Source organism: Pristis pectinata, chromosome 9 (genome assembly GCF_009764475.1).
Source record: "Pristis pectinata isolate sPriPec2 chromosome 9, sPriPec2.1.pri, whole genome shotgun sequence".
Taxonomy (NCBI): domain Eukaryota; kingdom Metazoa; phylum Chordata; class Chondrichthyes; order Rhinopristiformes; family Pristidae; genus Pristis; species Pristis pectinata.
In genome coordinates, this window is record NC_067413.1 from 81,568,044 (window position 1) to 81,595,714 (window position 27,671).

The window sequence follows — 27,671 nt, forward strand, 5'->3', positions numbered from 1 at the left end:
TAAATTTCCTCCTTTCATTTTTATTGCCACTGTAATTTGTGATAGATTTTAAATGAGAGCAAATCCAACAGGCCTAAATTCTGCTGGAGACTCTTATGTCTCACTGCAAGAAATTCTAGTTGTATCCTTGCTACCTTCAAACATGCCAGCCCATTTGAGTTCATTCTCACGCTTCCTTATGTCATCATGTTTATTCAAGGCGAGGCCAGCATTTATTTTCCTAGAGGAAGTAGTGGTGAGCCACACTTTAGTGAACTGCTGCAGTCTATAGGTGTAAAGTAGTTTTTGATACAATTGAATGGCTCACTGGGTCAATACAGGGTCAGTTAAGAGTCAATGACATTGATGTGGTTCTGAAGTCACATTTAGGCCAAATTGGAGAAAGACATCACGTACCTTTTACTAAAGATCATTAGTAAACCAGCTTGGCTTGACAACAATATAGCTATGTCAGGCTCAGAATTACTGATACCAGCTTTTTTTGGTTCAAGATTTGCCAAATTAAATTAAATTCCCCAGAAGGCACAATGAGATTTAACTCATATCTGCAGATCATTATTCCGGGTAACTGGGTTAGTAATTGATTAACAAAACTAACTTGCCCCAAATAATTTGAATCCCTGAGTATTTTATTTTCTTCCTACATTTATGGATTCATTTTGCTCCTTAAACTAAAATTCAACATTAGGTAAATTTAGAATCGTATTTATTACCTGTAGCGGCATCTGTAATAGCCTGACTTGTGACAGATGGTGAACTTTGCAGTTGATATGTTGTAGTGGTCGAAGGAGTTGCTGGACTGCTGTTGTTGCTTGCCATGTAAGAAGTATATGGCGAATTATTATAATACTGTGCATATTGCCCCTGGCCAAAGCCTGTGTAAGGATATTCCTAGAAAAGGCAAGATAAACAGATTTAGATTTTATTCAAATGCAGTTATTTCCTAATTAGAATAAAACATTTTGATTTTGTATATGATGTTCTTTGCCTTATATAGGTATTAATGATAGGTAGGTGGAAACATTGGAAACAGCTGCTGGGTCAATGGAGAAGATGACGAAATAAATGTGAATCAGCATATGTGAAAGCCAACTCAGCTTCGGACAAACACTGGCAAAAAGAATTTTCATTATTTAAAAATTTTTCTCAACTTTAGTGCAGACCATGATTCTTTACAGTCAATGAAGTACTTCTGAAGTGCAGTTACTGTTTTAATGCAAGAAACCTATCAATTAATTTGCACCCCTGAAGGTTCCACAATTGGAGCTAGATAATGTTTTATGGAGACATTACTGAAGGAAAGGGGATGGAAGTTAAATATTGGCTAATACTTGCTTGCTCTTTGGAATATCAAATATCTGTTATATTCACCTGAGAGGACAAATATTAGCTTAGCATCTCATCTTAAAGATGAACCATCAGGCAGGATGACAGTCCCTTAACGCTGCACTGGAGCATCAGCTGAGCTTCTGTACTCCAGTCTTTGAAAGTGGAATTTAACCCACACCTTTCTACTTAGAGGTGATAGTGATCTCTGACGAACAGCTGATATATGAAAAATTGTAGCATACTACTGAAGAAAGGAAAGAGGGTAAGGATAGTCCTCATGGGTACACAGAGGTGTGCATATCTACTAAAGAAGGAAAGGGAAGAACAAGCAAAACAAATTAATGTAACATCCGTGGAATGTCAATTAAGTTTGAAATCAGGAGAGACAATTAGCACAAACATGGTTGGTATAGCTCAAAATTATGGAGTTCCATGTCTTCAGAAGTTAATGTTAGTTATCTTTTTCTGTTTTTGGCTCCTCTCTTTTAACTCTCTCCTTTTAACTCATCTTTCTTTCTTAATTATTATTTCATTTTTTGGCACATCATTTGCATCTAATCCATCCTTTCTAATTCATAGTCTTTGGTTTAGAATTCCTTCATCTAATTGGTTAAAAAGCCATGCCTTGCTTGTCCTGGTCATGGACATAAGGGTTGCCATGAGAAGCCCTACATTGGATCAGTTCTCTGTTGACAGCAAGGGTCTGCTCAAACCCCCTCAAAATTCCCTGTTCAGCTTCAGCCTTAATGAATGTTGAGCACCGTTCCTTCATCACCGACCTCAAAATCTAGGTCAATAACTTTAAACTTTCCATTCCCAATTCTGACATCATTTTCTCCAATGACCCGGCAGCTGTTCCCAATTCTGTTTCTTACGCTACTTTTTTGGGATTGTCTCTCATATATTGTCTTTGAATCAAGAAGATGGGTAGAAAATGATATTGGCTTTTAACAATTTTATTCTCAAAATAACTGCTCAGTGGGGTAAGAGTGGTATGGATAGTGTCTTGTTATTGCTAAACAGAATTCAGCATTCAGTGAGTAACGGGAGCAATGGAACTGAGTTACGCCTTTTAAATTTTTGTCAAATAATGGATGTAGCAGTGTTGGGTGTTAAGAACGAAAGTAAGACATAAAGTGCTGCTTATTGGTTGTAGTGTTCTGTTGATTCAATAACCTATAAATAGAATACCCTTAACAGGTAAATATAAAAGAAATATACATGATTAACATGTAAACAGAGGTCAGTTGCATCAGTGTGAAACACGGCGATGAAAAAACTCATTTCTTAATAAATGTTCTTGTTTGCATCAACATGGTACATTTGGTATCTAGAAGCCAAAAATCTTGCTGTTTTGTGCAAGTATGAAACTTGCATTATCTTTTAGGAACTCAGCTTAGTATTACTCTTTTGTACTACGTAGGCATTGCTCATACATATCCTAGAATTTCGTTCTAGGCAGAAACTTCTAAGCATATACTTCCAACAATATTTTCACTGAATTATGAAAAAACATTGTTATAGCTTGAGGATTCGTTTGTGGAACTTGTTGATAGTTTGAGCAACGAAGAACAGCTTTGTACGGTTTTTGTGTGGTTACATAAGCTACCTTTCTGTTTTGAAAGCTGTAATATTTATTGTTGCACAGGCCTACTGTGACTTTTTGGCACATCTTTCATTCCAGTTTTCACTTCTTTTATAAAGAAGGTCCTCATTCTTCAAAAGTAATATCAGACAACAGCTTGCATTTATGTAGGACTTCAGCCTAGGACTCTCCACAGCAGCATTATCAAACAAAATATGACACCAAATTACATAAAGAGATGTTGGGATACAATACAAATGTTTGATCAAAAACATAGCTCATAAAAAGTATCTTAAAGGAGTAAATGGGTGGAGAGGCAGAAAGGTTTACAGAAGGAATACCATGGCTTAGTGACAGGTTTGCTGGAATCATGGTTGTTGGTGGTTGAGCAATTAAAATTGAAGATGCACAGGAGGTCAGATTTAGAGTGGCTCAAAGATCTTGGAGAATTGTATTTCTGGATGAAGTTACAATGAAATAGAAGGGCCAGGCAATGGAGGGATTTGAACTCAAAGAATGAGAGTTCAAAAATTGAGCTGTTTCTGACTAGAAGTCATTTCAGGTCTATGAGCAGTGTCAAGCAGTGAGCAATAGTCAAGACGGTTCGGTGCAGGTGATCATACAAGCAGTAAAGCTTCAGATGAGCTTAACTTGAGGTGGCATCTGGGAGAGTGACCAGAAATAGTGGTATTAGTTATGTGGATAAGTAATAAAGATGTTGAGGAGGGTTACAGCAGCAGATGAACTGAGGCAGAAGTGTAGTTAGATGATGGTGAAAAGCTGAAAAATAAATGGTTTCAGTTATGTGAGGAGAATGTGGTCCTTGGCTTATCTTGACATCAAATACAACACAAAGGTTTTGTTTCGGACATTTGCCAGGATAAGCTTCCAATGATGCAGTCAAGAGCCAGGGAATAGTTTATGGAATAGCCCATAAAATGGCTTTATTCTTCCCAATATACAGTTCCTACCTCTGTTCATCTAGTAACAGATGTGAAACATGCAGTCTGATAAATCCGAAACATTAGATGAGTCAAGGGAGGTGGTGGTGAGGTAGAGTTGGCTGTCATTGATGTACATTTGGAAGCTAATGCTTTTATAAATGACGTTATCAGAAACTGGTGTATGGATGAGAAATTTTTTAAAAAACTTTTTTAAAAAACTTAAAACTTTATTTACAGCATGGTAACAGGCCCTTCCGGCTCAGCGAGTCTGCGCCACCCATTTAAACCCATGTTAACTAACCCATATGTCTTTGGAATGTGGGAGGAAACTGGAGCACCCAGAGGAAACCCACGCAGACATGGGGAGAATGTCCTTACAGACAGCGACAGGAATTGAACCCTGATCGCTGGTGCTGTGATAGCGTCACGCTAACTGCTACGCTACCGTGCTGCCCTGAAGAACTGGGAACTTCGGTCAATGATCTAATCCCATTAAAGGACATGCATTTTATTTCCAACCACCCATTTTCTCCCCCTCTCTTCAAGGTGTTGACACCTGCTGTGGAGCAGTGTCAAGTTGATAATAACTAAAGCGACCATTCTTTATTCATGATTGCACGCAGTCAATGTTGGCAGGCCATGGGGGGGGGGGGGGGCAGGGGGAGCTCACACCAGTTGTTCCATTGGATACATAGGAGGATGCCAATGACAGATCCTTGAACTCCAAATGTGAAAGTGCAGACATGGGTGGAAGCAACTGTACGTGATTCCATATCTATGCCTGGAGAGATAGTGTGATTCCTGAGCAAGTTGGAGGCTAAAGGCTCACCCCAAATTAAGCCTTGGTCATTGTTTCAATATTACTGATATGTTGGAGGTACCTTTCATGCCGTGGTAGTTCGTTAGATTGAAGGATACAGACTGGACATCTCACTAGCAGCAGCCCTCAGGAGGACCTCAGAGGAGAATCAGTAGGAGGCTTTGCATGACTTACAGTCACCCTGAGCTTGTCCCCATAGCTCCAAATGACACTAGCTGTCTGATGGCAACTATTGCTTAATTCCTGAGAAGGGGTTCTTAAGCAGATATTAAAATACTTTTTAACATATGCGAGAAGTCTAACTCATGCCTAGAGTAGCCACCCAGGATGTCTAAATGTCAATGAAACTGCCAATGATATGGTATTGAACATATTTTCAGTACCAATGGAGATTGGTATAAAACCCTAATTAATGCTTTTTACCAAGAATTTCTGTACTACAAATGGATGCAATGCAGACAAATCTCCACCCCCACACTCCCCCCCTCCCCCCCCCACCCACCCGCATTTGGACTCCCACGTCAATGCAATAATCTGTGATACTGATGTACAGATGGGGCAGCACTTGAACGTCTAAACTGAATTGGTACATACCATCTAAACAGAAAGTTGCAGGTCAATGTATACATTGAAACTGTTGCTCACTTAAGATTATGTTGTTAAGCTTGAAATAAAAAAAATCAGAGAAACATTGGAACATGGCAAGAGAAATGGTAGAGGGCAGGTTAAGGAGGTTGAAGATGTCAGCATTATTTTGAAATGGTGTGAATGTGTTGGGGGTTGAGAGGGGTTGTTATGTTGTACTGGGTGAAGTAGTGATGCAAACAAAGAGAGAAAATTGTGGGTTTAGTACCCTTGACATATTTGATGATGGTCCCAGATAAAGAATTTCAAGCTTCCAGTTGGGTTGACCTTTTCTGCCTTATTGCCTGTGGAATTAACCTATGTACACTCTGCAACTAATTTTCTCCAGAAATAGCAATCATGTTAATGGGATCTGCTGGCACACCTAATTTGCATATTAAAAGGGTTCACCACAGGAAAGATAGATGCTTTGGCCATTGGCGATTAGCCGTTTCAAAATGGCGGGGGATGTTTTTACTGTTGAACTGCTTTGTATTCACAAGTTAAAAGCAGCCCTTAATGTTATTTTTCGCCTCTTTTACTATCTTAACTTATATAATATTAAGATGATTACTGGATTTATTCTGGTATGTTTTTATTTCCTGGCTGTGTAGACATGATTTAAGTTTTTATTTATTTAGTCCTGCGATATAGTTCATGCACAATTTTAAAATATGAAGGCACAGTACCTGCTGTGAACTATTAAAGCCTGTAGAATGTGTAAGTGAATTGCTTCCTGTGTAAATTCCTGATGCCGATGTAAAACTTCCCCCTGTAAAAGAAAACTTCTGTCAGACTTTTCTTTCCTTTAACATGATCTAATTCCTTTACTTTCAGGAAAAATAGTGAACAATATAAAAATGACATAAATACCATATTGTTTAATAAATTTTATTGTTTTTTCAACTATTATTTCTCAATTCTTGCAGTTCTGATTCGTGAGTATATGACTTGGTATCAGATATGGTGATATTTCCCTCTTTAAAAAGGACTTATTTTTTAAAACATATACAAATATAATAGCATATTGTAGCTATTAAAACAACATTGAAAGCAGAGAGGTGTTTCTAAGGTGCTAATCTCACTTTGGATTCAGGTGATTCTACTGCTTCCAGATATTATATTCACTTTGAGACTTCACAATGCTCCCAAGTATTAAGAAAAATCCACACCACTTGAACTGCGCTTCTGATGCCTGCATCATCTCTGAAATGCAATTTTTATCATCAATCTCCACAATGAAACAATGATGTCTCATTCTTTACAATCAATATATCAGCTGAGGTGCCTTCAAAGTTATAAATTGCATGTTCCAGTTATGCTCCCATCTTTAGCTTATTCCTGATCAGCACAAGACCATAAGACATAGGAGGAGAACTAGGCCATTTGGCCCATCAAGTCTGCTCCACCATGGCTGATTTATTTTTCCCTCTCAACCCCATTCTCGTGCCTTCTCCCTGTAACCTTTGACACCCTTACTAATCAAGAACCTATTAACCTCTGCTTTAAATATACCCAATGACTTGGCCTCCACAGCCATCTGTGGCAATGAATTCCACAGATTCACCACCCTCTGGCTCAAGAAATTCTTCCTCATCTCAGTTCTAAAGGGATGTCTTTCTATTCTGAGGCTGTGCCCTTTGGTCCTAGACTCTCCCACTACTGGAAACATCCTCTCCACGTCCACTCTATCCAGCCCTTTCAATATTCGGTAGGTCCCCCCCCACCCCCAATCCTTTTAAACTCCAGTGACTACAGGCCCAGAGCTATCAAACGTTCCTCATACGTTAGCCCTTTCATTCCTGGGATCATTCTTGTAAACCTCCTCAGGACCCTCTCCAATGCCAGCACATCCTTCTTTAGATATGGGGCCCAAGACTGCTCACAATGCTCTAAATGTGGTCTGACCAAAGCTTCTAAAGCTTCAGTATTACACCTTGCTTTTATATACTAGTCCTCTTGAAATGAATACTAACACTGCATTTACCTTCCTTACTACTGACTCAACCTGCAAGTTAAACTTTAAGGAATCCTGCACTAGGACCCCCAAGTGTCTTGCACCTCCAATTTCTGAATTTGCTCCCCAATTAGAAAATAGTCTATGCTTTTATTCCTTCTACCAAAGCGCATGACCATACACCTCCCTACATTGTATTCCATCTGCCACTTCTTTGCCCATTCTCCCAACCTGTCCAAGTCCTTCTGCAGACTCTCTGCTTCCTCAACACTACCTGCCCCTCCAGCACCTTTGTATCTTCCACAAACTTGGCCACAAAGTCATCAATTCCGTCACCCAGATTGTTAACATATAACGTGAAAAGTAGTGGACCCAACATCGACTCCTGCAGAACACCACTAGTCACTGGCAGCCAACCAGAAAAGGGCAGTTTATTTCCACTCTTTGCCTTTTGCCAGTCAGCCAATCTTCTATCCATGCTAGTACCTATCCTGTAATACCATGGGCTCCTATCTTGTGCGGCACCTTGTCAAAGGCCTTCTGAAAATCTAAGTAAACAACATCCACTGACTCTCCTTTGTCTATCCTGCCTGTTACTTCCTCAAAGAATTCCGACAGATTTTTCAGGCAAGATGTCCACTTAAGGAAACCATGCTGACTGGCCTATTTTATCATGTGCTTCCTAGTACCCCGAAACCTCATCCTTAATAATAGACTCTAACATCTTACCAACCACTGAAGTCAGGCGAACTGGCCTATAGTTTCCTGTCTTTTGCCTCCCTCCCTTCTTAAAGAGTGGAGTGACATTTGCAATTTTCCAGTCCCCCAGAACCATTCCTGAATCTAGTCATTCTTGAGAGATCACTACTAATGTCTCCACAATCTCTTCGGCTACCTCTTTCAGAACCCTGGGGTGTAGTCCATCCAGTCCAGGTGACTTGACTACCTTTAGAACTTTCAGCTTCCCAAGCACCTTCTCCTTAGTAATAGTGACTACACTCACTTCTGCCCCTGACTCTCTCGAACTTTTGGCACATTGCTGGTGTCTTCCACAGTGAAGACTGACGCAAAATGCTTATTCAGTTCATCTGCCATTTCTTTGTTCCCCATTAGTACCTCTTCAGCATCATTTTCCAGTGGTCTGATGTCCATTCTTGCCTCTCTTTTACTCCTTATATATCTGGAAAAACATTTGGTATCCTCTTTTATTCTATTGGCTAGCTTACCTTCATATTTCATTGTTTCTCTCCTTTATTTTTTTAGTTGCCTTTTGTTGGTTTTTAAAAGCTTCCCAATCCTCTAGCTTCCCACTAATTTTTGCAATATTGCATGCCCTCTTTTGCTTTTATGAGGCCTGAGTGATAGAAGAGCCCATAGCTAATTTAACTATTCCCCCTACATCCCAAGCCCTATGATTTATATACTTAGCCTGCTGTCAGTGGGAAGGAAATACCAACAATAAGTTTAGATAACCCTTACTGCTTTCAAGGAGGAAAATCCACCCTCACTGGTGATGTGTGATGTAACTGAGGTTTTATTTCCAAAAATCATATACAGAGCATTTTACAATCCAAATATATAAAGATTGATAAGCTGTCATCAAATAAGCAACAGAATGTGTGTTCACTTTTCTTACAGGCTTGCTTAAATCTCCTCATAGATGAGACCTCAAACTTTCTCATTAACAGTGCTACCTAACTGTGCACAGCCACCTGTATAAGTTATGTCAATGGCAAATTCACAAAGGTTAAGGTTAGGTGCTGTCTGCATGAACGGCACATTCTCCCTTTGACTGCAGGTGTGGTTTCCTCTCACATCCCAAGGACATGCAGATTGATTGGATAATTGGCTACTGTAAATTGCCCCTGTGTAGTCGAGTGGTGGAATTTGGGGAGAGTTAATGGGAATGAGGAGAGTATAAAATGGGATTTGTGTAAATGGGTACTTGACCATTGGCACTGAGTTGGTGGGCTGAAAGGCCTGTTTCTGTGCTGTATGACTCTATGAATGATTTTAGCATTTTAACATTGTTCACTTGGCAGGCAAACGGTTATCCATGACTTAGCTGCCGAGGTCCTTCTGTTTTCTCGCACATTCCGAGTTTACCCCATTCTTCTGAGCAGATGAGGTGGACACCCACTGGTAACCAGTAGGGTACTTCTATGAAAATGCGGAGCACACTACAATGTCAACATTTGGGACTGATGGTTATTCTAACTGGATGACTACATCACAAGACTGTTTAGTTTTTCTTGCCAGTCCAACTTAGTAGGAAGAGGAGCCAGGACCAAAGTAGGCCAGAAGGGTATGTGGTTATGGTAGGATGACCAGATTACATACTGCTCATTTTACTTTTTATTGAATTCACTGGAAAGGATAATAAGGCAGTTTGCAAAAAAAAAAATTAGATTCTGTTAGCAACACATAAAGCACTAGAGGAACTCAGTGATTCAGGCAGCATCTATGGAGGGAAATGGACAGTTGATGTTTTGGGTCGAGACCCTTCATCTGGAAAGGATATCCAGCCCAGGCAACTCATGGACCAAACACGGTCTGGCAGCATCTTAGAAGGGAAATGGACAGTCGACATTTCAAGGTCTCGACCTGAAATGTCGACTGTCCATTTCCCTCCATAGATGCTGCCTGACCTGCTGAGTTCCTCCAGCACTTTGTGTGTTGCTCCAGATTCCAGCATCTGCAGTCTTTTGTCTCCATTGGATTCTACCAGTTTCCTCAAAGTCATTTTGTTAAATTATTCTTAAAATAGTGCAAAACAAATATCCTATTTGATGATGGATATATCATATTTCCTTATGATATAGAAGGAGGGCATTTGGGCCATCAAGCCTACGCTGGCTTCCAGAGCTTACCCATCATTCCCATTCCCCCACACCTTACTGCAACCTGTTTTCTCTCACATGCCCATCAATTGACCCCCGAGCCTCCTGTTGCCATCTATACTAAGGGGTAATTTACAGGAGCCAATTAACCTACCAGCACATCTTTGGAATGTGGGAAGAACCCAGAGAATCCAAGGGAAAGCCACATGAACAAAGGGAAAATGTGCAAACTCCACACAGAGAGCACCCGAAGTCAGGATTGAACCCAGATGCTGGAGCAGTGCAGCAGTAGCACCAGCTGCTGTGCCTGTAGCTTTTAAGGTGCTTCGGGAGCTGATAGGAAGGAGGATTGCTGTTTGTCACTCAACGAGATCTGTTCGTACGAGGCAATGACAGAGAGCGTGAGGGCACTGGAAATCATCAACCTATGATGCAGGTTAGCTGCATGTATCCTTATAACAGATGGGGTGGTTTGTCATCGGTTCTATAAATATAGCACTCGACCTATCACCTGCCTGCATGTGCTCCTCACCCTCCCCCCACCTTCTTATTCTGGTTTCTGCCCTCTTCCTTTCCAGTCCTGATGAAGGGTCTTGGCCCAAAACGTCGACTGTTTATTTCCCTCCATAGATGCTGCCTGACCTGCTGAGTTCCTCCAGCACTTTTTGCGTATTGCTCCAGATTCCAGCACCTGCAGAATCTCTTGTGACTTGATATTTTGGGACAGGTTTCCTTCCTTACTGTTTAGAATGAAGTATCACCCAGGCAGAATTCAAAAAGGATTTCTTGTCCTTAACAAACCCAGCATAATTTTCGTTTATTTAAATGGATGGAGAATTGGGTGTGCTCTATTATAGATGGACAATCCTCATCACCAGATTTTTTTCTGCACTCCACCAGGGAGATGCTTTATGATCAAATGTCAAAAAGCCTCCTGTGCAAATAAGTTGTCTCCTCAAATAGACGCAATCAATAACAGTATCCTGGGAATATTCTTCCCACAACCATCCCCAATTGGTCATAAATCTGATTTGCTGTTCCTAGTTTATTACTGTGCACAAATGTTTATCCAGATATAAGTAACTGTGGCACCAATTTTATCCTTATCGCTGGAATGAGAATAGGACTATTTCAATGAACATCACATATGGTACAGTGCTGTTCCCATGATATGGGTTCCTTAACATACCCGGGAGTACACAAAACAGCTGCAGCTGCAGTATCAGAAGTTAATCTGCACCTGTTAATGTCTTGATGCAATTTTTACAAAAAGCATGTGTGTCATGAGTACCCCAACCAGAGTTTTTCTTATTTATATAAGGAAACTACAACAGAGCACTTCAGAAAATACTTTTTGAGCTTAGAAGGGCCATTAATGCTATGCTGATGTATTCCCCACTGTCCATCTTTTTGCAGTTCGTTCCCAGCTTGTCTCCTCATGCCCTCACCTTAACAGGAATGATTGAGCTCTGCAATGCAGCTGCTAGTTTTCCTTGTCCCTCCATTAAAATATGTATACATGTTCCAAAGTCGATGTGAGGGTGGTGTATGGCTCCATTCACCATCCATAACCTTGCCTAAATCAAAAAACTGCTCTTGTGTTTCAAAAGCAATTTGATCTACAGCACTTTGGTCCAAGCTAAGTAAGATAATGCAATTTAATGCAAGATCTTATATTCTACAATTCTATATTTCTAACAGAGTATTTTTATTTCTGTAAAAGTCCTTAAGCTACGTGAAAGGGTTACTGAAACATTGGAACTGAAGGTTTGCATTTTTTAGAAAAATGTGTACTTGCCAAATAATAACTGAACTTCCAATGAGCAACAGTTACAATGTATATCTTACAATAATAAAAAATATATACTTTTTACCACCCTGGGATTATTAGAACTTCATTATCTGGAATACAAGTGTCATGGCCCAGTTGTTCTGAACACCAGCTGCTCTCCACCATAACTTAATAAATGCTGAATTGAATAGTATAAATGTTAGAGGCAGCAAAAAGGTAAGGATTTTTTTGGTCTAAAATATTATCAATTAACATGTAAGCTTGCACACTCTTTATTGAACTGGCTTGCTGTTAGGTAATTAAATCAAATTAGAGATACCATCTAATTATTTAATAACTTACAGGATGAGTGAAGCAAAGACTCCAAAGACAGTATCATTCTGAATTTTTTTTTGTTCAGAAGGTCCAAACATCATGGGAATAATTTTAAAGAAATATCCCGATGCATTTGAAACCTATTACTGAAAAATAAGTAACAGCTACAAAAAGGGATGCCTGTTCCATTATACCTCCTTCAGTATTGCCACAAATCTGGAAGATTTGAGTTTTGGGACATAAGATCATAGTGGGTCTAGAAAAAGACCGAATCCTGGGTTCAATCACTAGAGGTATTCCTCATCTAACAGACACAATTAACTGATTGCTGAAAAAGCAAGTCAAGCCAAACTGTTTCAAGTGGGTTAGTTTTTGGATCCAAGAATATTTGGTGAAGATATGCAGTTGGGGAGCTTAGGGGGGTGAGATGGAGAAGATAAGCGTTCTGTGAGGGGTATCACAGGTACATCAGAAGCTGGAAAAGGCTCCAATGACATCACGTGAAAGTTCCTACCTCAACTGTCTCAATGTCTATTGCACATTTTTTTTGTGTAAGATAGGACAATGGGTGGCTTAAATCTGAATTGTTTTAATTACATATAGTGTTATTTAATAACATAGATTTGACATTTTTATTTAAATGCAGAGTAATACTTGCCTAGAACATCATTACATAATGCTGCACTTTTCAGTGATGTAATAGAAGATAGTATTTCCACTCCCCCCCGCCCCCCCCATCCATTGTGGCTCTCCCTCCAAAAGTAAAATCCACTAATGAACATTTCAGGTTGCTTTGTGCCATGAGAAATTTGATGCCAGTGTTTTCCAGGCAAGCATCACCCTTGCGCTTGAGATCCATTTCTAGGTCAGAAGCATAATGGATGGCATCATCCCTCATATATTGCTCTGTTTGGGATTCCTATTAGGGCAATTTATCTTCCTGCTCCCAACCCTGAATGTCAGCACAGAACTCCACTGGTTCCCCCATCACTACTTATCGGGAGAAGCAGGATGCCAATTTCATTTGGTTAATGAACTATTAAAGACAATATTAATTGAAAATGTAAACATTTCCACAGCTGCCCAAAGCATATGATGAAGGTATGCCAAAAGCATAACAGCATTGAGGGCTGTCGGAGGTTTTATAGGATGATCTGTGGAAGTAGCATTGTAACTCATAGTTGCTTTCCTCTGATCCCTGTTCTGATTGCTGATTTGTTCTTGGCTAACAGTCTCCGGCTTATGAAACACATGAGAGCCCTGCTATTGACTGCACTATAGCCATAAGGTGAGACACTGACCAAGTGGGAGACAATAGATGAGTAGAAGCACTTTAATCAGAGGTCCCACTTCCACATGCCCCTCAGTATCATCCCTCTCATAGCTTGCATGTACTTCCCTGCTTGCCATTAGTCGCTGAAAAGCAAAGTGGGGCAATGTGTGGCCAAGACTGTGATATTATGTCTCCTATTCAAAGTGGTATTCATGGTGTGCAAGCCACTGATGAACACCTGCATGTACTTCAGTAATTTTTGTGTTTGATGCTGCATGGAAGTGGTCTCTCTTTGACATCACTAAAGTCTGTGAAATAATACAATTAATTCCTCAAGGGGTTGACCTCCAGTTACTTCAAGCTGAATGTGGCTACAACATTCTCTAGTGCATTACACATTCTTTCAAGCTATCCTTCAAGCTATCCTCTGTTCATTGATGGCCGGCCCCAAGATGCAGTATCTCTGTACAGCTGGGGAGAGTCAGTCTTACCCCCTCTAATATGCCTCTCTATTGCTAACCATCTCCATCATCTGCTTGTCTCACATGCTATGTGGGTCATCAGATGAAAACTAAACTCCCTTTCTTACTGCATGCATGAAGTGTGAGTATGTGACCTGGTGCATTATCGCCATGAGTTGTATGATTGTGCACTCTCTGAAGTAAGCAACTGAGAGATTTTTATCTTTTACATGCTAAGTGTCTTGATTACAGGGTGAAGATTCTGTGAAACATTATAGATGATTAGAACCATTATGTTAAGAATTTTAGAGATGATGGTTTTGCAATTGATCATTTTTCACTTGCTGCTGACTTCAAGTCCCTGAGTGGGTCACATGTACTGTGACTGGATGATATCAAGTTTTGTCACCAGGAAACTGTGAAGCACTCCTCCATTCATCCCCACGCCCCATCCCCACTGCCCCCAGAATACTCTACGCAAAAGATGCATTTCATTGTGCGTTTTGATGTACATGTGACTAATAATCTTATCTTATGTGTGGAACAGATGATGGACAGTACACTGCCTATGAAATAGACAACACTGTGTAAAAGGAGCACATGAGGTAGTGATGCAAGCAGTGCATAAGCAGAAAGGAATGGATGCATTTGAAAGGCGAGGTCTTGGTAGGGCAAGCTTGAGGGGATTAGAATTAGGATGCAAGTTAACGTGTCACCATCCCCATTTCTCTGACTGCTGAGGCTATTAATCTACCTTAAGCACTCCGGCCAAGAATGCAAAACCACATTAATGCTGTTCATTACAATGGCTACCTCCAGCCACATCTTTGTTGGCCTTGCTTGTCAGTCTTCTTTCTCCCAGCAGCAGGGAACACAAGGTCTCTGTGAGCTCTTCCAGTTCCCAGCACAACATCCAGAGAGAAAAACACCAACTCCAGGGGCAGCTTGGCTCGTTAGTACTTTCTGTTCGCTCTTATTTTCTCTCTTCCAGTTATTGTGCAGCCAATTCCCAAATCCATCAAATGCCATAATTTTAATGTCCTTTTACATAGTGCAGTTGAAATGGAGATGCGTGTTGACATTACACATGCTTAGCCTAATTGGTCAAAAATTTGGAAATTCAGTGGCTGGGTTAAAAAGTCACGGAATACGTGCTCCAGAAATTTCCAGTTTTCCTATATGCCACTGAAAACTCAACCTTAACTGCTTTTCAGCATGCCAGGAGATTAAAATTCAGCTCCAAGTGCTCATACAAAAAATAATTTCAGACAGAAAATATTTCCCAAGATAGATCAAGATTTTCAAATTAATTAACGGTGTGACTTCAAATGACCAAATATTCGTTTGGTTTATCTCAACTAAGTAAGATTGGGAATATTAAAATTGGTCTCAAGTTTCGTGATTTAGGAGGTTTAAAAAAAAAGCCTCTCAATTAGAAAGAAAACACCCTTTCAGTCAAAACCACAGCAATTCCTTCTTGTCTCTCCTTATGGATATTAATTGTGAACAGAAAGAAATATAGCTATGCAACATTCCCACGTTCAAACAGCCTGCCAACATTGTTATTTAAACTCACAAATAAAGAATACATAACAGCTCTCTGGGGTAAAGTATTGGAGGGTTGAAGGCATTTGGAAAAATATGAATAGCACCAATGGAAAAGGAGAAATAATGAAATAACACTACATTGTGATTTAAGGAAAATATATTAGAAAATTGCTTTTTTAAAAACTTAAGCAACAAAATTAGTGCAAAGTGAACATGATAAATATTTCCATTTTCCTACCTACTGTACAGAAAGAATCTAATTTATAATTTAGTTGAAAAACAGTGAATTAAAAGTCTGCACACATATTTAATATCCTATCACTACCGAAAAAGAATCCCATGAGAAACCTTAGCTCCTTCATAGTTTCAAAGCTCTTCAATATTACCAGCTTTTGTAAAAATAACACAGGAGATTAATTTACAGCAGTCAGCAGAAAAAGTAATTACACCTCTGTTAAGGGAAACAAAATGAGCATGGCCCTTTCATCCTGTGGTCATCATCAACTCATGGGGAGGTCTTACAGACCGTAACAAACGTAAAACAGGTTTGATACAAGATGCTGTGTGGGCTAACCAGTACTGCTGGCTGTGACATAGCAATTTAATAAGGTAGGATGGGTGAAGATTACTGCAGCACTTTAATAATAAAAGTTTCATCAACTTTTAGAGTGTAAACTAATACTCTTCCTGTACAATATAGGAGGCACTAAGAGTTTTTGTTTCTGAGTCTCTGAGTCCAATGTTGCTCTGTAAAACTCAGGCTTCCCTGTAGAACAAATTAGCTAGATAGGAACTTCCAAATACGATAAAAGCTTAAACTTTCAGGTCAAAGGGCAAGTCAGGAGAGAGCAGAGACCCACATAAAAGCTAAGAACCTTAGCAACATTTAAAGAATGAAGACCTGCTGGGACTAGTTTGCAGCTCCCACGTGCAGAATTTTTTTTAATTTCCCATTTTTGTGGGCAAGATGTTGGTCTCCCTTGTGGGCTTCTGACAGGAGTCCATTTGCTTTGGTTGATCAGCTCCTTGCCATGGGCTATGTCTATCATCAGTGCACAATATATGTGGCAGAAGTTAGTAGATCTCTCGAGGGAAATGCCTATGAAGTCCAGATGGGCTCTTTAAATCTAAGAATTTCATTCCCTGATTTATTCTTTACTTTTTACAAGATCAGTTAGCTTGTACTCCAGCATAGGTGATTACCAACAACTTGTACATCTGCATTTAAACATTTTACATATGTCAGATTAAATGCTTCAATTTCCAAAGTTTGTTACACAAAATATGTATTTATATCCATAGAACTGCCACTAAAATATAAAAGATTGAATTAAGCAGCAATTATACAACATTCTGCAGCATTATTGCCAGAGTTGATCAAATCCATGCAAGGAGGGAGAAGACGCATGTCAGTGATCAGAGTGGTGTACTTTGCATTACTTAAAGGTTCTTTTTGCCAAATGCCCAAACAGCAGAAATAACAGAACGACAGAAATGTTAACTGCTTGAAACTTTCTGGTTTCTGACCAAATAAGGTAGTGCAAACCTGTGAGGAGGGAGGAAGTATGTAAAAATAAAATATTTTAATGTACTATATCATACACAGGAAATCTCTTATGCATGACATTAAAGAGTGTACAACAGCTGACCAAAAATTGATAGTATTTGTGTTGAAATTTACAGGAAAATCATATGTACCTTACAAATACTTTTCTCCGCTTTTCTTGATGCAAATTATCGTACAATTAATTTATTCTTCAGTTATATTTCTGCATGAAGTTGTTTAAAAATTCTGCAGAATGCTGACCAATATTAGAGAAGGATATGTTTTTCAGTTTGTAGCTAAGAGAAAGTCAGGATCCTCATGTAAAATTTGATAACCACACAGCAAAATAAAATCTGCTGAGCCAAATCATGCTCAGTTCAGCCCACCACTAGGACTCGCCCTCACACTCTCCCTACTTCCATCGTAATGTGGAATGGATACATGGGTTCAACAGCCCGAGGGCTCTTGCTCATGGAATGGGGACTACACCTCAGCCGGCATAATGTAGAGGTCAGCCTCCAGCACGTCTCGACAGGAGCAGGGCTGGGGATGGCAGATTGACTTCTCACAAAATCTGTGAGGTTTTGCAAGAGTTTATAAATGTCTCCAATGAATAGGAAAATTTAAATCTTAAATTTCTTGAATTAAAAATTTAGTACTAAATAAAATTTATTAAAATCACATCAAAACATAAATAATTAAGAGTAAAATATAGAAAAAAGTAATTGTATTGCCTTTTCTTGTCTCTGGATCAGGAATTCCCATTCAATTCAATGGGAATTCCTACCCTACACCTGGTTTGGCTGGTGTAGGATCTCAGAAGCAGATTCCCCTCTGTAACGCTGGGGAATCCCTGTACAATTAGGCTCCGTGACAACTCCACATATTCCAGAAAATAAACGGACTGACAGATGCTCTGGATTAATGCAAGACCAGGACTTACTTACCTGGGAATGTGTGAACCCTAGTGATTCCAAAGCTAATTTGGCTCCAAAAGTTGGAAAAAAGAAAACCAAAAGCAGTGATAAACAGAGGAAATTACAAAGGAAGACAACATGAATCCAAGCTTTCTAGGATTCACCTGCTGAATTATCCATCTATAATTTCATCTATTCATCAAATCATTGAATCACAGAGGAGGGCATTTCATCCATCCTCCTGATGATGGCTTCTATTCTTAAAAGTATTGTTTGGAATTGACATTTGAGAGTTGATTTCATGCACGTCCATTTTATAGTGATGCTTAAATTGAGCAAAATACAGTTACCATGTGAACTATGGCAGGTCAATAAATTTTCACACCTGATCCAAGAACAATAGTGCTGTTCATTCAAAGGCTAAAAGTTCAGAAGTAATATACATATAAACACAATAAGGCAATTTCAACTTTTAATACATTATATTTCAACTTTATGCTAATACATAGTTCAGAAGCAATTCTACTGATCTAAAAGGGGTGTGAACCTCAAAATTGCCAGATTAGTTTATTATAGGCTATACTGGAATTAACATCCACATGGGAAATTTTAGCTCATCAGAAACACAAGCGTAAACATTCAAATCTAATGTTCTTGTTTTTTTTATTGCAGCTGTGTTACAAATCTCACAAAATATGGTCATTCAATTTGCATTTTAACAATGCTGCCTGTTATCATGAAGTAAATTGTCCCTCCAGTACTCATGGATAATGGGAGTGTAATTTCTTGTTAATTCTCTGACAGTCATCTACTTCAAATATTAATCCTAAGATTTGCATAGATCTCTGTAGTGGCTTGCTGGCTGCCTTTTCTGAGTTGTGGGATTCTTGGAGTACAATTTGTCATAATCATAATGTTATAGAGTTGTACAGCATGGAAACAGGCCCTTTGGCCCATTGTGTCTATATCAACCATTATGCCCATCTATACTAATCCCACTTAACTGCATTAATTCCATATACCTCTATGCCTTGTTCATTCAAGTACCTGTCCTGCAAAGACACTTAACACCATTGCCAAGAAATTCATCCTCAGTCAATGTCTGTACTTGCTATTCCATTTCTGAAATCTAAGTCCATTGAAGTCAATGGAAACCAATTTCAGAAGTGCAGGAGAATGCACAAATGCTGCTGTATGGCACATTTAGTGCTACTGACCTGGGATGGAATCCAAGCAAATAAAATGTTACATCTCTTTGGGCTCTTTTTGGTGCATGCTGCTTCATTAATGAAACTCTCCAAAATAATGAAAATTCCTATAGTTTAAAGTACTTCATTTGGAAATTGTGCTCATAGCAGAAATCTTACAGGAATTTGATTGAAAAGATTTTATCATGGGTTAGTGCATTTAAAACCAATGTGCAACTCTTCTACTGGCTGACTTTGGTGCACTCTGACCATCTCCTCTTACTGTTGTAAAATGTACTTCCACTTTGATGAGGTAAATAGTCAGCACTTTGAACCAGTAGGAATGAAAGACAATATTCGAACATTAAAGAGGAAAACCAACATTTGCCATGAGCTAGTTTTGCTTCTCCCAAATGACAAATTGCCTGAACAAACATATCCACAACTGCCAACGATGATTAGAAAAAAAAACTCATTTACCATGCTGGAGGAACACAGCAGGTCAGACAGCATCTATGGCTCTTGCTCCACCTCTTCACTCCACTTTTTTGATACTATCTCCCTACTATCTTTCAGTCCAGATGAAGGGTCTCAACCCTAAACATCGACTGTCCATTTCCCTCCATAGATGCTGCCTGACCTGTTTAAGATCCTCCAGCTTTTTGTGTGTTGCTGCAGGTTCCAGCATCTGGAACATTTACCATGCATTAGTCTAACAATATTCTTTGTCCATGTGATCCCCACCTCCTGAAATCCTTGTGCCCAGGATTCCATTCTGGCTCCTTTAGGAGGTCCACTCCCTAATTTTAACATTCTTAATTTTCACAGGTCTTTTTTGGTAATTCTTTGTTGCTTTAGACTTCCTGCTTTCTAGCTCTTTGAAAGCTTGGCTCCCAGATTCCTCTGGAGTTGCAGCTTTTCCTACAAAGGTGTTCACAAGGTCCATATTGAAACTGATCCACAAGGGGACCATGTAATACTATGCTTCTCACATCACAAGATGCCACAGTGTGGAGTAAGCTTAAAAACTGAGGAGTGCATGTTGGTTAGTACTTAGCTTACACCCCTGCTCTTTCTGGCTTTTACATTGGAGGATCATATGTTTGATCCAGATATATATGAACATTTACGTAAAATGGACAGGAAAGGACCAGCTGCTCCTTCGATCCCGATATTAACTCAACTTCAAAATATCAGCCATATTTTCATCCCTATACTAGACCACACCTATGCAATCTCCAGATGAACCCCAAGATAACACTTCTGGTCATTTTAGGATGAGAGCTTCTGAAAATTGCTCTCTGGCCTACTAAAGCAATCCACTAAAACTGAAGCTCCAAGAAGCAATGGTGAACAAGATGACCCAGCCGAATACTACATATCACGTTCTAAATGTAAATGATATTTCCTCCTACCAAGAACTTTCCCATCACTCTTGAATGCTTGCAACTTATTCCAGAGACAAGCATTTAACCTAATTCCATGTTCTAAAAGGTAAAGGAAGAGAGGAAAGCGGGAGTGAGATGTCATAGAGCACACTTGCTGTTACCAGTAGCCTTAGAAAAGGGTGAGAGTTTTCATTGAAGCACAGCTTCAAAATCTGTTGAATTAAATAAGTTTGTCATATTTATGGCCAGAATTGAATCTCAGGTGATATTTGTTTAAAAAAAAAGTGGAAAATTAAGTAGATTTTCTTCAAAGCTTCAAATTTTGCTCCAACGAACTTTGATGTGCCACGCTTCCTTCAGAGTGCTACAAAATTCCACCTTCACTTTAGAATTCACACTAAGTTCTTATGCTATGTTAATGCAGTTATGTGAAGATTATTATTGTCAAACTTGATTGGGAATTGGTTTGATGGTTACAGACTTCAGTATAAACTGAGATAATTAATTATCCCAAAAGATGCATACTCTAGTGCTATCGGTGCTATAGAAATTGTCTGCTGGACAATAAAGGAGTAATCAGGATGTGAAGATGAATAAGGAATCAAGGACATTACCTCGTGCTATTTCATGACTTCATACAATCTTGTCTGTGCATAATGTCACAAACTGGTGAAAGTCCTAAACCATAATAACCAAAATGTTCCAGTTTTTACTTCTAATCTCTACAGAATTAGACAATGCCAGGTGGGGCATCTACAGGTTGGGGTTAACACCTCTGGAGTAGGGAGGGGAAAATCTGCCATGGTTCCCTTTCCAGATTGTTGTCCAGTGATTGCTGCTGGAAAGTGCTCATGTGGACGTCAGGCTCACCTGTGATGGTCCCATGGTCAAAGCCTGCGGGCTCTCACCCTCTAGGCTCATGCATGAAGAATGGCCACGTGGGTGAGATACTGAAGGTCTGCTGGTGCCCAAGGAACTTTACCCAACAACGGTCAGCACCTTCAGGAGATGAGGGGAGAAAAAAGAATTTTTTTTAAACAAAAGCTCCCCAAAAATTCCAGTGGATTAATGAGCTAGAAGGTATATTTCTGAAACATTTTTCTTTCTCATTTTGTGTTCCACCCTATTGGTTTTCTAACACCCCCACCCGCCCCCCCAAACTCTCAAATTAGGAATGAAATCAATAGTGATCTTTCTGGTTTAGCCTGTTAAGGACTTGATAATTATCTTACAAACAGGAGTCACTGTGGAAAAATGAAAATGGCCACAGAGGAATTAGCTCACATTTCCAAACTTAATTCAGGATAGAACTGGTAAAATATTTGGCTGACTGTTTATTCAATATGGATTCTGCTTCGTTAGTTACATTACTGACTCAATTTGTAACTGATGGGAGAAGGCTACAAGAGAATTCAGATGAAACACCCGTCTTAAGTACACCACACACATTTAGTTTATTCAGCTGAGTTTTGAACTGCTGGCTATATATTTTATTTTCTTCCATGGGAAATAATAATAAAAAGAAAATCTGGGTTTGGATGTTTAAACTTTGCAACTGCCAAGGAAACGTTCTAATAAATTAAATAAAATTTCAAGATGAATTATTCTCAGGTCATGCTGAAGCTCATAAATTCATGCACAACCTTATGGTAGAAAAAATATCCTGTAGTATTTTGTGGAGACAAATTAAAAACATTTTAATAGCATATACTTCTGCTTTCAAAAATATGAATTTCTAAATCTAACTTGTGAAATAAGGAACTACAATTTTAAGGAGTCTGGTTATAAAAATTAATGATTTTTCTGCCTAGTGCAGCTGGATTAGTAGTAATGGCTACTACGTGAACAATTCAACCACATGAGATTCGTAGATTGAGCAGAACCACATGAGTCTTGGTTTGCCCAAGTAAACCCAATGTAATCTTATCAAGTTTCTTCCTGTGGAAAAGTACAATACCTCATCCATTCCTGCTTAAAGGATAGCAAGACTATCCCAGTCGTTTTTAAAAGTAGAAAACAACCATTATGGCACATAATTTGCATGCTTTGAGCAAGAGAAAAAAACCCTCTAGAACGAAGAGGTTGAACAGCCATCTTAAATTACATTGCCTAGCATCCCACGTTAACCTATTTGAAAACCATTCTAAAACATAGCCATACTATCGTTATGGTCCTTGTTAAAAGTCTATAAGCAGAAAAGGCACATTGATTGACCATCTGATTAGTGTTACTGGATCTAGTTAGGAACATATGATTAGAAAAGATCCTATGCCAAAGCACCTTGGTCAAGCAAATGTCTACTGGTCATGCTACATTGTCGACTCTTCATTCACCATCTGCACAAGGATGTGGAAAATTTCAGCTTGATGACCATATGTACACAAATACTATTGTTGATTTTTGTTAAGTCATCATGAATGATGAGGAAAAAATAAAAATTAAACCAAAAGAAAGCAGCATATTAAAGATGTAATCTACAATATTGAGAGAAATAATGTGCAATGCAAAACTTAACTGTCCAAGAAGTCCCATAGAATAATTATAAGAGTGCTTCTGTTGTATGTGCAGATGCTCCAGATTATACAGGTGTACAATAATGATGTCACAACAAAGAAGTAACTTATCAGAATTCTCAGCCAACCAAGTAGTCAACTCCCAAATGTGCCATGGTCTACCAAGAATTTTCTCCCCATAGAATAACACAAGTCTACTGCATCCCTGGCACAAACATTTCAAAAAACAATGCGCAAATGTAAACCAACAGTTTTCTCTCAGTTTTTCATCACCACTCTATCTAATATGCACCTTTGTTTTGCTCCAATTCTGATCATCCAAGTTAATTTCTGTTGAATTGTACACTACCTTTTTTTAAGGGAAAAAAAACAGCATTTCCTCTACGTCTACAGACATTACCCAGCATAACTATCAGCAATTTTAGGATTTCCACAGAAGATGGAAATCTGAAAATGCAGTCAGAGGTTCACCAACTTGCAAAACTACAGTGATTCTCCATAACTTGAATGGGGAATCTGCATGAATGTCAACCTACCACAGGGGTCTTTCTATATTCATTTCAGTGGAGGAAAATAGCTGCAAAGGATTTTGAGAAGTACCAGTTAATTTACTTTTCCCACTGTTTCAGTGTTTTGGGAATTTTCAATTCTTTTGAGTTTTTAGTTTTAATAGTGCTTGCTGCTTTTTGAATGTCAAGACATTCAGAGTGTTTGACAACTTGGACAGTTCTGGATAAGCTGGAGGCATTGGCTTAGCTGAGATGTCAAAGTTTATTTCACCTTTCTCGTGGGTGGGCTGGTTCTGGTTCCCTCACAGGATCCCATTGTATTGCTGAAGGCCCTTTTGATACACAGGGTCTTGCAGCAAAGGGGTTCGGCTGACTCTCCACTACACCTTCCAGGATTGTTCCAGATCAGTTCAAAATTTATTTTGAAGTCAGCAGAGAGCGGGGCACCTTATAGCTGAGAGTAAATTCTGCCTCAATATGTTCTGTAACAGTTGTATCCATGGTTAAAAATATCTCCCTAATTTATTTGCACAATTCAGCCATTATTGTTATAATCTAACTATGTGACCTGAAACAGATTAAAAAAAAACTTGCTTCTTTCTTTTATTCCCTATCATTTCAATCCACAATGCAATTATCATGTTCTTATTAAATCCAGATGTTATTATTTCCCTTACCATTATATCATTGTTTTAAAAAAAAGCAGTACCTCCTCATGGCCATTTTCTCTTTCTCTATATATTATTCCGTGCGGTAGATTTTTTTTTAGGCTCGTTTTCAAATCTGTTTTCTGTGCTTTCTGTGTGCACCAGAAACTAGATGCCCAAGGCTCTTCTGAGATTGGGCCTCATCCTCATTAGCATAAATCTGCTGAACTGCGGGTGCCAGTCAGGCAACCAGAGACAGTTTTCTGCTCTCCACCACATCAATTTGTTTCTTCTTCATCATTGGCTGTCGCCCTCGGGTAGGTCCTTGGAGGTTGCGAGGAGAACGAGAGGCAGATGACAGAGGTGGGCTATGGCCCACAGAACTACTGTGGAGCCAAGAAGAGCACTTGGCTTCAAATTGCAATAAACTCAATCTGGCTTTTTGTTGGGAAGCTTTATTAAGGACTGAGGGTTGGGCAGCAACAAAAGCATGGAAAAACAATAGCATGAGGACCCCTTAATGCCAACACAGATCCGAAAGATAACTCTGTTAATGTATGCAAAATGCTGAATGGCCCTTCTAAGCAGATACTGGGAAAGGACAAATACTGCTCAAGCTAAAGCGACATTGGCTATAATTCATCAACTCTCTAGGTACAGTATAGAATCAACTGTTATTGGTTTTCTTTAACACTTTAAAATAAGTGAAGGGGTTCAATGTTTTCACCCCCACCTTGTCTTTTACTCCACATTCTTTGTCATGATTCTACATAGCTTGTATCATAACATTTTCACTTCCAGTAATGAGTCACAAGTTATTCTTATTACCTTTTGGTCTTTATCGCCTTGTCTTTTGTCTGTAACTCATTCTCTACTGGCACGATCTCTCCTCATTCCTTATGCTACTCCAGTTTTTAACTTCATTCAACGTGGTTCAATTTAATATGCGTTTCCTGACTTGCCTATATCAGTTTAAAGCTATTCCCATTGTTATAATTAATTTGGCTATCTGTATATTGATGCGAGTTTGGCTCAGCTAAGGCCATCTCTTTCTTCAGCATTCCTTCTGCCAGAACATAGCCCAGCATCCCCAAACTGTAAACCTTTCTTTGCTAATCAGGACCATAATTTTCCATTTTGGCAGAATTGTAGCACAACTTCAAACAGTTTCAATACTTTATGCATGTTTCCAGTCACAGAATTCTATAAGTTGGAAGTCCACCACAGGGAAGGAGAATGAGAAGGGTCTTCAGTGCAACTTGCAGTTAAAGAGAGTCAGCTATCCCCAGGGCAGCTGAAGAGATGTGCAATTCTGTTGTAAAATGGAAATTTCATGGTTAGAGTAGTTGAGTCTTTCACTCCATAATTACAAGAATTCTGTGAGGTCTGTTTGTGATGTAGTTCATCCACCACTGTGTGTGCCATAGATATGCTACACTGAACAGTGTTGATAGCATTCAGCTCATGATGAAAAATATGTCAAAGTCTGCTATCGAATATGTCCATTCCTATCATTTCCAGTGAAAACTCCTGGAAATGATGGGAGGGGTGGAACTGGGAGTGGGATTTGGGGGTGGGGGTGAGGGTGAAGAGGCAGTAATGTGGAGCCAGAAACCAGCAGAGGCTCTCAAATGATCCTTACCTGGAAATTCATCCCTATTGGTAATTGCAATGATTGCGCTGTATAGTAGTAGTTGTGCATTCAACTTTACTTCTGAAATTCAATTTCATTACAGCAATGGAGTAGAATTTCAGATGATCTACTGGAAAGTTCTAGCTACACTTTTACCCACTGATAGTTGTGTTGCTGGTTTATTCTGGAGATGTAGATGACAAGATACCAAGGGAAGAGAGAAGGAATAATCTTTAGATGCTGTTGAGTCTTTTAACTTGGCCAATTTAGTGCTCCTGCATATCCAAAGAAAGCAGATGAATCTGCTCTACCAATCTAAAGATTAAATCATAATTGATACCTACATTATCAATCATCCAAAGGTTCTACCTGATGGGAAACAAAATTGTCTTCAAAGCCACAGTTTGGTCTATTCACTTAGGTGAAACAAAATAACACAGGTTACTGCTTGCAACAAAATTTCCTTTCTTTTTAAAAATTAGCGGGCTAACAGAACTTAAATAGTTTTTCTTTACATGGGATTATGACTCAATTACATATTTTGAAATTAAAGAAAACATTGCCATTTTCTATGAATAACTGAAATCCACTTTATATGAATGACTGGAATCTATTACAGAACAAGGCTCCATATATTTGTTTCATTGCATTTGAATACTGAAATCGATACCAAAGTAAAGTTTTCTTAGCCTGTCCATACTCTACGCCAATCCCATTGTCCTTCCATTTAGTCTCAAACTGTGCGATTTTGAACATAAAGATACCTTAAAACCTTATTCGGATGTAGGTTTTATGTACACCAATACAAATGTAGGTGGCAAGCATTGATCTTTAAAGTTAGCATGCATTGGTTAAACAACACTGCACAATGAAATTGGTTAAATCACATTAGATGGCACAGACCTTGCATTTGGTAACTGTAAGGGGCTTGGCCTGGTTGAGGTGCACTAAAGCTTGAACCATAACTTAGAAATCCCGTTTGGCCAGGTGACTGTGTTTGAGTCAATCCACCTTCTGTCTTGATGCCTGCCCATAATGCACCTATATCGGTTAATGTCATCAGATCTGTAGATTCTCATTTAGGTATATTAGAAACAGAAGAGTTATCATTTGATGTAAACAATGTCTAACGTCAAACAAATTATAAAATTTGTTGTTAGCTCTTGAAGTCATTCTGTGCAGTAACTGACAAGACAGAAAAAATGTATTTTATTTAAACAACACTTCTGCTTACCATAGGATGGAATTCCATAATGTTGGCCTGGTTGTGGATAGGTTGCATAAGTTGCTGTTTGCTGCATTCCTGTGGCATACGGAGACTGTCCATATGAAGCCATGGTTTGTGAAGGTGGTGTTGGGAGAATGTGTGGATATGACCTGCTGTTTGTAACAAATGAGGAGCGACTTGGAATTAAAATATAACGGTATTAATGAATAAAGCAATTGATTTTGTAGCTAATTTTGACACTGACCATTAAATAAGATTGAAAACTTTTTTTTCTGAAGAATAATTTGTAAGGGAACATATTGTAGAAAATAGTAGCTTTTGGGTTTGGGACATGCAAAGCATTATTTTCTTTGCAAATAAACAAAGTTTAAAATGTGATGAAATAAAAAGGAGCTGACTAAGAGTTTAAATTGTGTTAAATACTGCTTAATTTGAAGAATAAAAGAAAACTTACTTGGAAGGATAAATATGTGGAGAGAAGTGATGTGTTTCCCTTGGGCTAAAGCCACCACCAATTCCTGAACAGAATTAAAAAATAAAGAAAATAATTACAAGATAAATGTACTTACAGATTTCAGAAATCTACAATTTTTTGATAAGGTTCAGTAATATTAT

At 38.9% G+C, this 27,671-nt stretch overlaps 1 protein-coding gene across 5 annotated transcripts in view; it reads right to left on the bottom strand.

Annotated features, from left to right (window-relative positions):
• Nucleotides 1–27,671, bottom strand: part of eya1 (EYA transcriptional coactivator and phosphatase 1) — a 152,212-nt gene that overhangs the window by 90,567 nt on the left and 33,974 nt on the right. For 4 of the 5 annotated variants that reach the window (XM_052022815.1, XM_052022812.1, XM_052022811.1 and 1 more), the window contains 5 exons: nucleotides 27,511–27,574; nucleotides 27,063–27,208; nucleotides 26,732–26,854; nucleotides 5,992–6,074; nucleotides 714–891 (listed from right to left, as the gene is read on the bottom strand). In XM_052022815.1, the coding sequence (XP_051878775.1) occupies nucleotides 714–891; nucleotides 5,992–6,074; nucleotides 26,732–26,854; nucleotides 27,063–27,208; nucleotides 27,511–27,574 (594 nt within the window). The remainder of the gene's footprint in view (nucleotides 1–713; nucleotides 892–5,991; nucleotides 6,075–26,731; nucleotides 26,855–27,062; nucleotides 27,209–27,510; nucleotides 27,575–27,671) is intronic. The other variant, XM_052022814.1, reaches the window with a different exon arrangement.